This window comes from Mauremys mutica, chromosome 23, assembly GCF_020497125.1.
Source record: "Mauremys mutica isolate MM-2020 ecotype Southern chromosome 23, ASM2049712v1, whole genome shotgun sequence".
NCBI lineage: Eukaryota > Metazoa > Chordata > Testudines > Geoemydidae > Mauremys > Mauremys mutica.
Window position 1 is genome coordinate 9398943 of NC_059094.1, and position 16916 is coordinate 9415858.

General features: G+C 45.4%; 1 protein-coding gene across 10 annotated transcripts in view; it reads left to right on the forward strand.

The window, feature by feature from the left end:
- Positions 1 to 16916, forward strand: part of LOC123355391 (lethal(3)malignant brain tumor-like protein 4) — a 79224-nt gene that overhangs the window by 41431 nt on the left and 20877 nt on the right. For all 10 annotated transcript variants that reach the window (XM_044997821.1, XM_044997818.1, XM_044997814.1 and 7 more), the window contains 6 exons: positions 4527 to 4637; positions 8484 to 8598; positions 8696 to 8795; positions 10212 to 10376; positions 13122 to 13256; positions 13677 to 13738. In XM_044997821.1, the coding sequence (XP_044853756.1) occupies positions 4527 to 4637; positions 8484 to 8598; positions 8696 to 8795; positions 10212 to 10376; positions 13122 to 13256; positions 13677 to 13738 (688 nt within the window). The remainder of the gene's footprint in view (positions 1 to 4526; positions 4638 to 8483; positions 8599 to 8695; positions 8796 to 10211; positions 10377 to 13121; positions 13257 to 13676; positions 13739 to 16916) is intronic.

Here is a 16916-nt window from a genome sequence, read left to right on the forward strand (position 1 = left end):
GACCAGAGAATGAATCCCTCCCTCTTTCCAGTGAGAGAAACTTCAAACTCTCTTATCCCAACAAGTGTTCCCTTTGAAGTCACTGCCCCTTCAGGTCCTAGCACAGAGATTATACATGAGGAAGCGGCCATTGCTGTTGGAAGACCACGTTTGGGATTCCAAACCGTCCAGTCCCAAAAGCTTCTCTTGGTTTTGGGTTTCTCAAGTCTGAACCACTCCCCCCCTTTTACGAGGCGTACTTCAAGATGGGCCCTCAGAAAATGGATACTTGAGGCAATCAGGGAAGGATGCTCAATAGAAGTCACTCGTTATCCCAGGTTCAAGTTCATGCTTTCCCCAAAGATAATTAAAATAAAACACTAAAGACCCTTCACAGCATCAGAAGACTAACGGTGCAATAGTCCATCTCCTCCATGTTGGAACGATAGAACCAGTTCCAAGGAGAGACAGATATTTTGGAAAGAGGGCAAGATTCTTTGTGATTCAAAGAGAAACAATGGCCTCCAGCCTCTTTTATATCTCAGTTCTCTCAACAAGTCCATAAGGAGATCAGTATTCCAGGTAGAAATACTGAAATCCGTCATTGTCTTCCCAAAGGTTTAGAAATATGAAAATAATCCTCCTGGAGATACAATTGGGGCAAGTCACCCAGAGATACTTTAGCTTCCTGCTGCAATAGAAGCATCTCAGTGTAGAGTTGTAACTTCTACACAGGAAGGCACAAATGCCAATGTCATCCCTCTCCAAGTGAAAGGAATATGTGTCTACCCTTGTCCAATGACCTTCTCGTTATGTTATGCAGGGTCTAGCAGCCATTGCCAAAAGCCTTCAGAAGCATGACTTTGAGCAAACAAGTGGAAGGGCCAATTACAGCCCTCATAAAACTCTTGCATATAAGTTATTGTCAAAGCCATTCTTTATTTCAGAAGAGAGATGGAAAAAAGATAGTGTCTGATTTATCCAACATTAGCACACATCTGCTGAGATTAAAATCTCTGACTCAGCTCCTGGGCTACTAGGGCTCATGTGTGGAGACCTGGCACAATTCTTGCTTTGCTTCCAGCCAGCAATTGCAGCAAATGAGTATATAAAGATCTTGGTCCAGATCCAGTACTAGCATCTCTTGATGAATTCATTTTTTTGTGTGTGATTAATTCTGTATTGATTTCCACAAAGAACCAGACAATGAAAAGTACAAAAAGGTAAATGACCTGCAGCTTGTATATGTTTCAAATACCACATGCTTTATGGGATCTCCAGTAGAATTATGCAGAGTTACAACTTGTCAAGGCTGCAAGACCAGACAATACAAAACCAGGCAATACTACACAGACACAACATGTTAGGAGGAGGGTAACAGTAATAAAACAGGAGAAAACGTAGGTGAATAGGAAGAAGAGGTGGGGGAAGGAAAAAGATGAGGAGTTAGGAAGAATGGAGGACTGATTTCTTCGAGCCGTCTCAACATTTTTTAATCCAAATATATCTAGATACATGGTCCAAATTTCTTCAAATTAATTGAATTTACCTAGAAAACGATTACTTCTTTATATTTAACAGCTACCTCCTGTTGGGTCTGGAGAAGCTGATCCTCAGTATAGATACTAGATCCCATGTAGTGGGAACACATCTGGACTCCTATACAACTTGAGGGAGAGGGGAGTGGTCCAAGGAGGAGTCATGGAGTATAACCTGTCTCATGCTTTGGGCCGTCAGACACTCCTCCATTTACAGCAGATGATTCTTCAGAAATCCAGTGAATATGTAACTGCTCAGAATGCAGAAAACCTTCAGCTCTGCTTAGAGAAGTAACCTTGTTCTTGTGCTGGGCAGAAGCTCTCTTTTCCTCAGGGTTCAGTGCCAAGAAGGAAAGTCAGGGTCAGTCAGCTCAGCAAGACACTCTCAGAACTGAGGGAATGCAGTCTTGATCAGCTCGCCTTGCAGTGCATCACAGGCCAGGTCGGCAGCCTGTTGAGGAACCTATTTGCATCCAAGTTCAGTAGGAAAACCAAAAGAGGTGCTATATGAGGAAGAGAGACTCAAAAGTAGAGGCCGTTGTCCTCTAATCTCAGACATGTGTTGAAAGACCCTCCCTTATGCCTTCCCCCTTCAGCCACTGAAAGTAAAGATGGTAAAGAAGATTGTGATTATAACCACCTTCAGGTCTTGGTTCTCAAACCTGAATTAGACATAACTGGAACTTCATCTCAAACTATATATATAAACACACACTCTCTCTCTTCAACAGGGACTTATCCTGAATCAAAATCCAATACTGCCTAACCCATCAACTGGGAAGATGAGATGATGTACCTATAGTCACTCGTTCTAAGAAAGTGATAAACACCCTCTTGTCTTGGAGGAAATTCATTAATTATGTCTGTGTCACTTGAGGTTTAGATGTTGGGGTTACAACGGACACATCAGAGCAAGGTCAGCTGAAACAAAGAACACTCTTGGTTTTACAAGATGACCTTACCAGGGGGCTCAAGACCAGCACTTTTTGGAAAGACAAGTCAATGACTGCAGGCATATTGCACTGTAAGAAACCTATGATAATCTCATCGCAGTCACATAACACACATCGGAGGACCACTACTCTTACCAGTCCTCCTGCAATGGGCAGTTCCCTGCCATGATCTTGATCTGTAGGCTACAAGTCGTAATAAAGTTGCCTCTCAGCTTCATAGCTAGTAGGTCTCTTCCTTTTCTCATTGAAAGTATCTTGCCTGTTCACTACCTCCTGGTCTAAGGGGGTTTTGGAGCTTGCTGTCAATGAAAGTGCAGTTACACACAGTCTATCAAACATGGTCTATCAGTGAACTAACCAGCTCCACATCTCCAAAGTTACGAAAGTCTGCCTCGCACAATAGAAAGTGGTATGTTGCCCTTCTGGTTGAATCCAAACATCCTAAGGATGTAGAAATGCAGGTTCGATGTGAACAGAATAAATATAGGAATAAATATAGCAAAGATATTCAAAGCCTCAGGGACAGCTCCTCTTGTTACTATGCAGTCTGTGAAAAGAGCAGCGTTTTTTGTGGGTGAAGAGATCACACACGTGTTCTGAGGAGGCCCGTCATTCTCAAACACTTTCTCAGATACTGTAGAGTCAACATCCTCACTCCTGCTGGTGCAGTGTTTGGTAGAAGGATGTTACAGGACAGGATGCCCCTGTAGCCCTTAAGTTCCTTTTCAGTTCCCACCATAGGAATGATTTACTGTTTTCTACATCCTACTGTGAAGGCTGTCTGACATGGAGAGGACAGAGAAAGGGAAAATTCTGTCTTACCTATGAATTTTCATTCGAGGACCCTCCATGTCAGTCAGTCTGACCCTCCCTCAGAGGATTCTGTTATGCCCAGGGATTTTTCTGACTTTTGTTTACTTGTTAAATAGTTTGAAAAGGAATAGGGTGTTCTTCCAGGGTGTCATGTCCTGGCTCTGCTGCAAATGGTTTGAATTGAGTAGCACTTGTAAATGTTTCTTACAGGTAGTATTTTTCAGCTTTGGAAATTGTTCTGAGCCCAGAGTCAGAGCAGCAATCTGCCCTGCATCCAGTTGCCATGGAGAGAGGATATGACTTTGTGTAGTATCCAAAGGGTTAACTAGAGATTGCTGCATCCTGAAGCCAAGGAAGCTACATTACCAAGAACTCTTCAAAACGTTAAGTGATTTTCTTGCTGGTAAAAGGTGCCAGATTGACAGCCTGGGATACTTGTTTTCTCTGTTTATCTGCAGAAAAGGAACAGCACTGGTAACAGCAGGGCCATCTTCCCCTATGCTGCATGCAGTGTACGTCAGCCCTGAGATGGAGGGACTATATCTAGGATGCAATGGTAGCAGGGTCTCCATGCCCATTAAATTAATGGCCTATGCTGAGACTACCAGCAGTAGGACCGTTTGTTGCCAATTTTGACAGGGGTTTATGTGATGTGAACACATGTTCACAAGTGACTGAAATGAGATCTGCCGAATCACATCACCTAAATTATGGAAGAGAGCTGTCAGATGATGGTGTCTTTCAGTCACTACCATCCTAGGCTGCATTAAACTCAGTTACATAGTAGTGAGCTGTCCAGTGTCCTAAAATACCTGAGGAGGTGAATGGATCATATCCTGGTTCCCAGTAGGAGTTCTGCATGCAGAGATAGGGTGGTTAATAGCCCTGCGTCTTTAAATCTATGGTGTCAAGGTTATCCTGAGAAGTCTAAATTATTATTTTTTAAGCTTTAAGAGAGAAATAAAATCTGCCATCAGTATGGAGTACGAAAAGCTCCTCTCTGTTGCTCAGATTGTCCCATTTGTGGCCTTTGGCAGCTGGCAAATTGCCACCATAACCCATCAGGAAATCTTGATTTTGGTCTCAAAAGCAGTCAGTGGCTTGCAGGAATGGGGCTCAAAGTTACAAAGGAATGTTTGTGATATGTGGAAGAACTTACCTATTTATCCAGAAAAGATAACTAGTACTATACGACTTGAAATGATGGACTTTTCACAGTTCCACTTGAAATCTTCTCTTACAGCGTCCAGCCCACGGGTTCCAGGTTAACACGAAGCTAGAGGCCGTGGACAGGAGAAATCCCATGTTAATAAGAGTGGCAACAATAGCTGAGAAGGAGGACCATCGTATCAAGGTATGCCTTTCAAGGAAAGCACAGTGCCCTTCTGCCCAGGAATACAGATGATTTGAGGTACAGAATGTGCGTAGATTGGCTCCTCCTTGTTATGGAAATGACAACAAGCAGGAACATCTTACAAATAACAGATCTGGAAAGCAAAGCTGTCCAATCTAAAAATGATGTTTCACTTGTTTGTCCCATGTGAGTCGTCATGTTACTGCTCACTATTGTCAGATACTAGTTTAATTTAACTTATTTCGGAATGACATTTGCTGAAATAGTTTTGCCTTCCCTCGAGCAATTTCTGCATTATCTATGTGAATGAATGCAACACTGATATACTACTAATGAGAAGTTCATCGGCAACTTCTGAGCTCCCCTTAACAGTGAACTGAAAAGGGAAACCCATAGTCAAGATGAGCCCAGGTTTATGTGGTGAGCGGCTCCACTCACTATCATGTAATTTGCACATAAATGCATTTTTATTTGCCTTTTGATTTCATGTAAATATACTGCTGGTGAAAGGTGCTGGTTTGCCAGTCACAGAGACCGAATGTCAATCCACAAAATGGGGACAGTAGCCATGTGAGCTCCCTCAGCAATATGCCTCTGTACTGACACTGAGGGACCACCATTTGGATGAGAGTGGAGTCCTATCCATGGCCCATTCAATTCTTGGTCTCTCCCCTGAGATCACTAATGAGAGCCAAGTTTTACCAGTTATAGTTCTGTAATTAGCATTGTGGCCCCATGGTCATTGGAAATGACCAAGAACATCAACTCATATCATCTAAACCATCAAACAACCATTAGATGGAAACATCTTTTATTGGACCAGCTGCTGTTGGTGAGAGAGAGAAGCTTTCGCGCTTACTCAGAGCTCTTCTTCAGGTCTGGGAAAGGTACCCAGAGTGTCACAGTTAAATACAAGGTGAAACAGATTGTTTAGACTATATTAACACCAGGGGCGGCTCCAGGCCCCAGCACGCCAAGCGTGTGCTTGGGGCGGCATGCCGCGTGGGGCGCTCTGCCGGTCGCCGGGAGGGCGGCAGGCGGCTCCGGTGGACCTCCTGCAGGCGTGCCAGGTCCACCAAAGCCTGCGGGAGGTCCACCGGAGCTGCCTGCCGCCCTCCCGGCGACTGGCAGAGCGCCCCCCGCAGCATGCTGCCGTGCTTGGGGTGGCGAAATGTCTAGGGCCACTCCTGATTAACACACATTTCAAGGGACAACTCAAGGTGAAGCGGCCTGTTAACACCCCTGCAGTCATAGAGGGAATGTAAGGGGCAGGAAGCAGCTGGATGGGAGTTGTTAGTGGGTTTGTTGCTGAGATCATTGTAGTAAGCCATTAATCTAGTGTCTCTCTTCAATCCTTGTTTTTTAGGACCTAGCAAAGTTATGAATTTAAGTTCCCAGGCTCATCCTTTGAAAGTGTTGTGCAGAGGACTGATAGCTCAGATATCCTTAGAGGTTTTTAAGGTCAGTCTTGACAAAGCCTTGGCTGGGATGATTTAGTTGGGTTTGGTCCTGCTTTGAGCAGGGGGTTGGACTAGATGACCTCCTGAGGTCCCTTCCAACCCTGAGATTCTATGATTCTATGATATAGAATGATCGCATTGTGAAAAGTGTTCACCCACAGGTGATGTGGTGTTTCTGTCTTTCATCCTTTTCCTGTGTGAGTTCATTTGAGAGCATTGAGTTCATTGTCTGGTTTCATCCACATAGTCGTTATTGGGGCACTTAATGCACTGGATGGGGTACCCCACTTGTTGTGATAGGCGTGTGTAGGACCCATGGATCTCAAAAGATGTCTTGTGTGGGGTTGTTAATCATTGTAAAAGTGGAGCTATGGCTGCAGGTTTTGCATTTGTTGTTGTGGTAGTGTCTGGTGCTGCTTTGACTTGGAGTGTGCTGATCTGTGGGGAGCCTGCTTCTGATGAGCTTGGCAGGCAGTTGTTTGAAGGTCAGAAAAGGGGGTTCAGGAAAGATTTCTTTCAGTGTTGTCCTCATCAAGTCTGGGTTGTAATTGTTTGGTGATACAGTGTACGGGTTCGCATGTGGGTTGGTAAGTAACAACTAGGAGGGTGCATTCAGAGGGGTTTTTGGGGTTTGAGTTTATTTTTTTTGGTCTTGAAGCAGGTTCTTGTGGGATATTTGGGTGGCGCATTCTATGAGAAGTAGATTACAACCCATACTTGATGGGGACAACTTGCTGAAAGAAATCTTTTCTGAATCCCCTCTTCTGGCCTTCAAACAACTCCCCAACCTCGCCAAGTTCATCAGAAGGAAGCTCCCCACAGACCAGCACACACCAGCTAGAGTGGCACCAGACCCTGCCATAACAATAGATGCAAAACCTGATGATATCGCTCCACTGCTATGATGATCAGTCCCCAAAGGAAACTTGCACAACACCTTCAGAAGACAAGCCTGGGAACTTAAATTTGAAATGTTGCTAGAAACTAAAAATCACAATCGTATAAAGACACTAGATTTGTGGCTTGTTACCAGGGATGCTAGAAATCCGTTTGCCACAATGTTGAATTTGTGTTTTTACAGAGAATCTTTAGTTTTTACATTTTGTGAAAAAATAAAAACATATACAGGAACCCCTGTTATCTGGTCAAACTGGGACTGGAGCCAGATTGCATAATTAAAAATTCAGATAATCAGAGAATGGGCGGGGCTCCGGCTGTCAGTCCTGGGTGGTGGGGCTTGGGCTGTCAGCTTAAAAATTGTAAATATATCAATAAAATATTGTGTCCAGCCTACATACATTGTGTCTAGGGAAACTACAGTTCAGCATTTCATTTTAATCATGGAAAAACATGGATTTTTATGGTTTCTTATTGGAGAATATTGGGGGGAGGGCAGGGAGTATCACAGAAAACTAGGATCCCTAGATCCCAACAATCTGTAACCCACTAACCCTCTCTCTCTCTCTCTCTCGCTCTTTTTTTTTTTGGTCCTATGACTGAAGTTTTAATGGGCCACTTCACCTTGAACGGTCTCTTATAATATGTATTTAGCTGTGCCGCTCTGGCTTAGTCTACACTATCAATTTATGTCGGTATAACTACATCACTCAAGGGTGTAGATTTTCCACACCCCTGAGCAATGTAGCTATACCGACTAATCCGCAGTGTAGACAACACTATGTTGATGGGAGGACTTTTCCTATTGACATAGCTACTGCCTCTCAGGGAGGTAGAGTATCTACACCTCCTGTCAGCACAGGTAGCATCTTCACTGAGCCCTACTGCAGCGCAGCTCCACTGGTACAGCTGTACCACTGCAATGCTGTAAGTGTAGGCAAGCTCTCTGGGTACCTTTCCCAGATCTGGAGAAGAGCTGGCCCAGTAAAAGATATTACCTAAACCATCTTGTCTCTCTAATATCCTGAGACCAACATGGCTACACCAACGCTGCAAACAGAAAGTTCTAGTTAGTCCGTGCAAAAGCTGTACTAATTCATTTTCCATAACAACATTTTTGGATTCCTAGAATGCAAACCAATTAAATAAGCAATTGAGCTTGCAAATATTAAGCCCGAAGATCAGATGTGACTAAATAGCCACGTGTCCTGTGCTTTGTTGAGGGCCCTAAGGTTTGACTGTGTTACCAGAATCTTTGTTCTTTGTAACTACAGATGCAGGGCTCAGGAAAACAGTAGGTACATTGACCAGGTCAGAGACAGGATTGTGTGACATACAGCATGGAAAGTTGCCACCCCAAAGGAAATTTTTATGAAAAATTGAGCAAGTTAAAACAGCTGGGGGAAGGGCTAAAATGAAAGCTGAGTCGTAACCTTAACGCTCGCCCTCACTGCTGGTGTGGTCTGTACTTGTTTGGCTTCCCTTTTAGATACATTTTGATGGTTGGGACCAAAGCTATGATTTCTGGGTCGACGCAGACAGTCCTGACATTCACCCTGTGGGCTGGTGTGCAAAAACCGGACACACCCTGCAGCTCCCGCTAGGTGAGGGGGATGATCTCATGCCATTGCGTTACATTTTTCTTCTCTTGCCTAATCTTCAAGTGCAAAAAATATATTGTTTAACTATTTTCATTACTAGGTGCTGCTGATATGATGGGAGTAGCAGGGCAGGGGTGTCCTACCCCCGGCTGCCAGGGTATTGGTCATGTCAGGGGACCCCGATATGGAACACATTATACGTACGTGCACCTGGGCTATAAGGGATAATTTTCAAAGCTTGACACAGGTGTTTTAGCTGCCTGACTCTTATTGTCCATGGGAACAGTACAACTATATCCCCTTGTTATGCTGTAGATACTGTCATATCTTTGGTTGCAGCTCCCTCTTGTGTCTAAATGGACTGCTTGACTATCAGTTCAGCTTGCACTATTGGTATCGGAAACTAGATTGTATTTCAGTGGGACGATGATTTCTACCACCCACTGCCATTAATGTTGTTCCTTTTTATAAAATAACATACCTGAAAGCAGCAAACAAGATTTAAGGGAGAGGGAGCATGGTGTAGTTGTTAGTGTTTTGCTCTGCTACTGATTTCCTGGGGGAGCTTGGAGGAATCAAACTCTCTGTTGTCTTAATTTTCTTCCTCTGTAAAATGGGATCATCCTTTCTACCTCACGTAAGTCTGTAATAATAATACCTAGCTTTTATGTGGTATAAAGTGCTCTAAAATTCTCAGATAGAATGGGCAATAGAGGTGCAAAACATTGCGTGAATTTCTGCACAAGCCAGGAGGCTAATGGAGACTAGCTATTGTTAAGCAGTCGGTGCTGTCTAGTAGCTAGAGCCCAGCACTCTGAATCATGTGATCTTGGTTTCTAATCTTGGCTCTGTCACTGGCACTCTGTAGTTTAGTTTCTCTATCTCTAAAATTGGGCTCATAATACCTAGATCCCAGAGAAGTTTTGAGCCTTAATTTATTATTATTTGTAAAGCTGTTCTCGACAGAGCAGTAGAGTGGGCATACACCATAGTGGAGAGGGACTGCCAATGGAGGGCTTACCCTGGACTTTCACTTTCACTTTTCTTGTTAGGAAACTCACTCTTTTGTACTTTGCAGTTTCACTTTGCTTGTCAGATCAGCTCACCTTGATGCTCCTTTTGTCTCCTCCTCCCACAAGAGATCTGGTGCCTGGGTTTGTGCTGCTCTGTGCCTGAAACACCCTCTCTTGACCCTGTGCACCATGCAGCCTTACTCTCCTCTTTCAAATCCTTCCTCAAAACTCTCCTTTTGTCTAGTTGTCCATCACTGACCTCTGCTCTGGGCCAGATTCTGCTCTCATTTACATTGGTGTCAGCCCGTTGAAGTCACCTGTGCAACTCAGAGCAGAACCTCCTTGGCAGATCCTCCTCTGGTCTGCCTTCCCTCTTCCATGCCCCCTAGCACGCCCATACTGCCAATTGCACATGTCTGGCATGCAGCTACTAAACAGGCTGCTGCTCCTCAGGGGTCTTCTGCCCACATGCTTTCCCTTGCTCTGTTCCCCCAAACGGCTGCACTCTCCCGGGCTCGTTGGTGCGTGCATCCCTGAGTTGGGCAGGGTGGGCATGGGAGGGCTAGATGAGGCTGTAGTAGAATGTCTTTGTTTTCAACACAGGTTAGTTGGCTGCCCGTATTCCGAAGTTAACCTCAACAGAGAAAGCTCACTACAGGATCGCCTCAGTGGGGAGAGGCCTTCACCCAGCAGCAGTGTCCAGAAGCCCAAGAGACCAGAGACTCCTGCTCCATTCATAGACCCACAGGAGGACTCTCCACAGTCCAGGTGAGGCTGGCTTTATTGTTGACCAGAGCTCTGCTGATACCCAGTGTCTGCATTATCTCACAAGACTGAAAGCCGGGAGTTAACAGGATAGCAGTTAAAGCACTGGATTCATCTCTCCTCTTTATATCTGTGACAAAGAGCAGGAGCCACCAGGCAGTGGTGTGGAAGTCGGATGTATCAGCCCTAGAATGGTAAAGGCCCTTTTCCCCATGAGCTGAAATGAGGTTACCTCAGGTCAACTAGGGACACCTGAGGGCTGCTGATGGACCTTTAAAAAACCTCTTTTCTGGTGAGAGGTTGAGGAGAGATGGGAGACAAGCTGCAGCAATGAGAAAAGGCTTCTCCTGGATGGAAGGCTCCTCTCCTCCCTGCAGGGGAAGCAACCCCCCTAATGGACTGTTTGGGGAAGGGCTGGCACCCAGAGGCTAACATAACAAGGCAGCACCCCCAAGGGGAGGCAGGGAGAGAAATTCCCCTTTTGTGTTATGAATTTGTTTCTTTTTGTTTGGCTGAAAAGCACTCCTGGGGCCTACCCTGAGGCCCACCTTGTAAATACTGAGGAGTAAAAGCTCTCTGGAGCGGGACTGATTTACTCCAGGCCTCCACCACCAGAGGGGAGAATGCTGAGCAGCCACAGTACCATTCACCCTTGCCTTGCACAATCCCAATATGGGACACTGCACTTGTACACTCTATACATGCTCTGAATAGGTTTCTTCCCTCCTTTATCCTGTTGCCCTGGTCAAATTCCAGCAAGGAAATTACATTCTATTCTATTGCCATAAATATTTCCCTTGCCCTTTCAACTGGATAGAGGCTTTTTCTTTACTTCTTGTCCTGAAACTCTCAAGCAGGACTGCTATGTGCTGTTAAACCAGTGCAGCATTCCACCCTGGAGGTGGCTGCATTTCAGGTGCAGGAGAAATGATTTCTTATCATCATGAAGTGCTTTGGGAGCCTTTATGACAGTGCTTTATGAATGCAGTTGCTGTGGGAGTTGAGTATCATTTAGGAAAATCGGTGTATCAACCCCGTGGCTGCAAGAGGCAACTGAAACATATTACTGGTAAGAGCTGGGAACTAAGGGATTAATTGCCTAGGCCATGTCTACGCTACAGAATTAAGTCGACCTATGTTAGTAGTGGACCTGCAGTAATTACTGCTGTTTTTCCTGTCCACACAGCCCTCCTTCTGTCAGTAGTGTGCATCCTCACCAGGAGCACTTGCACCGACTTAAAAGAGATAGAGTGGGGGAGCTGAGAGCCCACTCGACTCCACTCCACTCCACTCAGTTTCAGAACAGGGACCCTACCAGCAGTGAACATTCTCGACATTCACGGCTCCGACTGTCAGCCCCCCTGACAGCCAACAGGTGATGCAGGTACCACAGTGACTATACAGACACTGCATCACTCAAACTATGTCAACCTAAGCTTTACGCCTCTCGTCAAGGTGGATTTACTGGATCGGCATAAGGGGCAAGTTACAGTGGCAGGAGGAACGCTCTAGTGCAGGGGTTGGCAACCTACGGCATGTGTGCCAAAGGCAGCATGTGAGCTGATATACTGCGGCACGCTGCTGCCAGCTTGGGGTCCCGGCCATCGGCCCCACTCAGCCCGCTGCCGGCCTGGATGGGCGGAACCCCGGGCTGGCCACGGGCTGAGCAGGGCCGGCAGCCAGGACCCCACCTGTCAGGGGCCAGCAGACAGAATCCCAGACCAGCAGTGGGCTGAGCCGCTCAGCCCACTGCCAGCCTGGGGTCCCAGCCACCGGCCCCTGTAAATGTAAAATGTATGACTGGCACACGAAACCTTAAATTACCGTGAATAAATGAAGACTTGGCACACCACTTCTGAAAGGTTGCCGACCCCTGCTGTAGTGTGTACACTTACATAGTTAGGTCAACTTAAGCTGCCTTACATCAACTTAACTTTGTAGTGTAGACATGCCCCTAGATTCCTGTAGAGCCAGAACTGCAGATCTCCGCAGTTTGTTTCAGTTGTGCTATTTGTTGTGTGTGTGGGGAGGCGGGGGGCTGTTGTCTTTTTGATTAAATGTTAACATTCTGTTTGCTTTGCGTGGAGGTTAAAAATCCCTGGACATATTTAGTAGGAAGAGGGTTTGCCTCCAATGCAATGTATTTGGCCAAATGTCTCTTCCCCTCCCAGCACCGTTCTGTGTCCCCCGTTGCCAGCCTCGTTCCCAAGGTGGCGGCGTTTCAGTGGTGCTGTACATAGAAAGATTGTACGGAGCTGTGGGACCCTTGTGGGAAAACAGGCAGGATAGAAATGTAATATACTGTTGTTTTAAACAATTCATTTCCTGCTAGTGGGAGGTTTGAGTTTCCTAGCACAAATCTTACAGTGCCCCACTGCTTCTCCCTTGCTTTGCACATCTGCTGCAGCTCAGTTTATGCACCAAACTTAGCTGTGAAAACTTATTTAAATATTATCCAAAGGTATCAAGGTTTAAAGCTCTTGATGCACCAGAATTAATGCTTCCATGGTCCCTTCCTGCTGCTGAGATCAGAGCCTGGGCTAGCGAGGGATGATTTCTCTCACATCATCTCCTTGCATCAGCGCTAAGAAGAAAAGTGCTGTGCATCACTAGCCAGGGGTGGGAGTGTAAAGTTTAAACCATGAAGTGGTGCTTAGAAGTTGTTTTCACATACAAGTCAAACAACATCCAGCATTCCTGGAGGAGTGGAATGTATGAGTTAATTAGCTTCAATTATTGTCTCTCTAGAAAATCTTCCATGCAAGATAGCGAAAGATCGGGTCGAAGCAGCGTCCACAGTCTGTCAGAGCAGTCTGAAAACAGTCAAGAGAAGCATTGGATTGAAGAGGAATCATCTGCAGATACCATCGCTAAACCAAAAAAGTAAGTGAGACTTGGCAGCATGTTTCAGTGCACTAGTGGGTAAGTTTCCCACAACAGCAGCTATACCTGAATTGGGAAAGGGCAGCAGTTGCTCTGTGGAGCAGCCAGTTTGTCCAGAGGTTTGCAGTTTGTATAGTAAGATGGTCAGGTCCCGTTTAAATTTCCCCACGTTTGGGGGAGGATTTCTTTCCTTTGTCTGCCATGGACCCAAATCTGTATCTCCTCCTGTGAATTTAGCAGCATGGCACTTACCCAAGAGATGTCTGATGATGGGTGGTGGGAGAGTAGGGGGTGTGATTGCCAGTTCTAAGGAGGAAAGTTCTTGGTTCTTGTAAAACTCCCATTAACACTCATTGCAGAAAAACAATTTGTCTCTATTGCTTGTTTTGTTACCTTTACATAACTGATTTATGCTTTCAGGGTTGGGTGCTCGCATGCCTATAGAAAGCTCCAGCTAGTGAAACAGGAATACGAAGGGAAAGGTTGGTTAATTTTGTGTGTGTGTTTTAGGTAAAGAAACCATCAAACCATTTGGTACTTCACAGTTTTTGAATCTTTAGTACTTCACTCTGGTGACTGCTGTAGGCAATTATCTCAAGTGTGTACTACAGTCCAAATCCCTCCCCTCCCCACACAAATGTATTAAAGCAAATGTTATGGACTCTTAGAGGTATCAGATTCAGTGCCCTAGAGCTTCTTCACAGCTACTGACCAGGAAGCAGGAAGGCAAGTTAGCCGGACCTCTGACACTGTCCCACGATGGACCCTCACCCCTTTTATGGAGAAACTAGTTTCTAAGGGTGAGGGGGGTTTCATTCCCCATTCACTCCTTGACCTCTCTGCTGAGATGGCTTTATGGTAAACACATGTCCACTAGAAGCTGGACTAAGAGTCACTGTCTGCTTTCCCATGGATCCCATCAGATAGGCATCACATGGTAGCAGTTTTGAATCACTCCTAATTTTTTTTTTTAAGGCTTTTAAAAATTTTCTAGTTTTCAGAAAATAAGAGAGAGGCCACAACAGAGCAAGGGAGGGAATATGGAGTTTTTCCTCTGGCAAGTTGTGGGTCAGTTTTTAAAGAAAAGGTTCTTACTGGTTGTACTTCCGCAAACTGCGTGTTTACTATAAAAAGCCAGTTCAGATAGCCGCGCAGACCTAGCTTTTAGCAGGATTTAACATTGTAGTAAGGTCCCAGTAAAAAATAGCTAAACAGGCACAAGCTGGAGCAGATGCCTTACTTTTTCTTATTTTTACCTGGTGCTCGTCACTATGGTCAGTCATATATGCCCCTGCCAGCCAGAAGGGGCTCTGGCCTTCTAGGGAACATCCATCTGTTCCAGTTAAGCTCAGCTTAGACAGAACCACAGACAACAGAGATGGATAGCGCTATTAAGTTATTTACTGTCATGCATTGACCTACCAGTGCCTGATAGTGTCTTACTCAGGGCTTTGTTCTGTCTGACATTAAAACAATGGAGCTGTCACAGTCACTAGGCAAACTGCACCTGCAACCCCTCCTGGTCTTGTCTAGTGCACCTTTTCTTGGGCCTTCAACCATCACTTGGCTCCAGGTGGACTCACAGTTCTGTCGCTCTCAGACCAGGCCCTGGGTTACAATGCCATGTATATTAACCATGATTATCTCATTATGTCTGACTTAAGCTCAGACCCTGTTGTTATTGCTCCCTGAGGGAACAGAACACTGGTTCATACAGGTTTCAGAGTAGCAGGCGTGTTAGTCTGTATCAGCAAAAAGAACAGGAGTCCTTGTGGCACCTTAGTAGAGTGACCAGACAGCAACTGTGGAAAAAACAGGACAGGGAGTGGGGGGTAATAGGTGTCTATATAAGAAAAAGTCCCCAAAACCGGGACTGTCCCTATAAAAACAGGACATCTGGTCACCCTACACCTTAGAGACTAAAAAATTTATTTGAGCATGAGCTTTCATGGGCTAAAACCCACTTCATCGGATGCATGCAGTGGAAAATACAGTAGGAAGATATATACACATGCAGAGAACATGAAACAATGGGTGTTACCATACTCACTATAATGAGAGTGATCTAAATCGGACAGTCTCTGTGTAAAAGAATATATGGACACAAATCAGACGTCAAGAATTATAACATTCAAAAACCAGCTGGAGAACACTTCAGTCTCCTTCGTCACTCGATTACAGACCTAAAAGTCGCAGTATTACAACAACATAAAAATCAAAAACAGACTCCAATGAGAGCCTGCTGAATTGGAATTAATTTGCAAACTGGACACCATTAAATTAGGCTTGAATAAAGACTGGGAGTGGATGGGTCATTACATAAAGTAAAACTATTTCCCCATGTTTATTTTTTCCCCCTACTGCCCCTCACACCTTCTTGTCAACTGCTGGAAATGGGCCATTTTGATTACCACTACAAAAAGTTTTTTTTCTCTCCTGCTGGTAATAGCTCACCTTAACAGATCACTCTCGTTAGAGTGTGTATGGTAACACCCATTGTTTCATGTTCTCTGTGTGTGTATATATCTTCCTACTGTATTTTCCACTGCATGCATCCGATGAAGTGGGTTTAGCCCATGAAAGCTTATGCCCAAATGAATGTGTTAGTCTCTAAGGTGCCACAAGTACTCCTGTTCTTTTTGCTGGTTAATACAGTGATTCCCCCAGCCTCCTTAAAGCAAAGTACTGTTTATTTAGAACAAAAGCCTTTCAGACTGCAGGCATGTCTAACTGACACCTTATCTAACCATCTTCCTCATGGCATGCGGACCCAGGTAGGACCAGCTCCCCTTGTGGCTCTTCCACAGAGCACTCCCCCCCCCACCCTAGCCCTGTGTCAGCTTGTCTCCCTGTCTGAGCTGCTGACAAGTAACGTCTCCCTCTTCTCCTCCTGAAAAGTTTTTTTTTAACTGTTTAGTGTTCTTTTGATCTCCACCCTCCTAGCTTTGGCCAAAACAAGGCTTGCTGTGTGTTAGAGACAGATTACAAGGTCCTTGAAGCTAATAGTGCACCCTATTGTCTTCCAAGTGTGTGCTTGAGGCTGCTTATCAAGATCTGTGTTGTAGCTTTCCTGTTTGCTCTTTCTACAGCCTCCTATTAAGGCTGTGACTGCACTACCGACTTTACAGAGGCAGGAGAGAGCTCTCCTTGCTGTCATAATTAAACCACCCCCAATATATCGGCAGGAGAGCCTCTCTCATCGACACAGTGCTGGCCTCACCAGCCTTTTGCCAGGGAAAATTGTCAGTTGGTGTGTGTGTTTTTTCACACCGCTGACCTACGAAAGTTTTACCAACAAAAGCAGTAATGTAGACAAAGCCTTAGTTAGATCGCTACATTCACCCAGGACAGTCTGATCACATGTCAGGCTTTGGCTACACTTGCATTTCAAAGTGCTGCTGTGGCAGCGCTGCCGCGGCAGCGCTTTGAAGCGCTAAGGGTAGTCAAAGCGCCAGCGCTGGGAGAAAACTCTCCCAGCGCTGTCCGTACTCCACCTCCCTGTGGGGAATAACGGACAGCACTGGGAGCGCGGCTCCCAGCGCTGGGGCTTTGACTACACTGGCGCTTTGTAGCGCCGCAATTTGCAGCGCTGCAGAGGGTGTGTTTTCACACCCTGCTGCAGCGCTGCAAATTTGTAAGTGTAGCCAAGCCCTTAGTTAT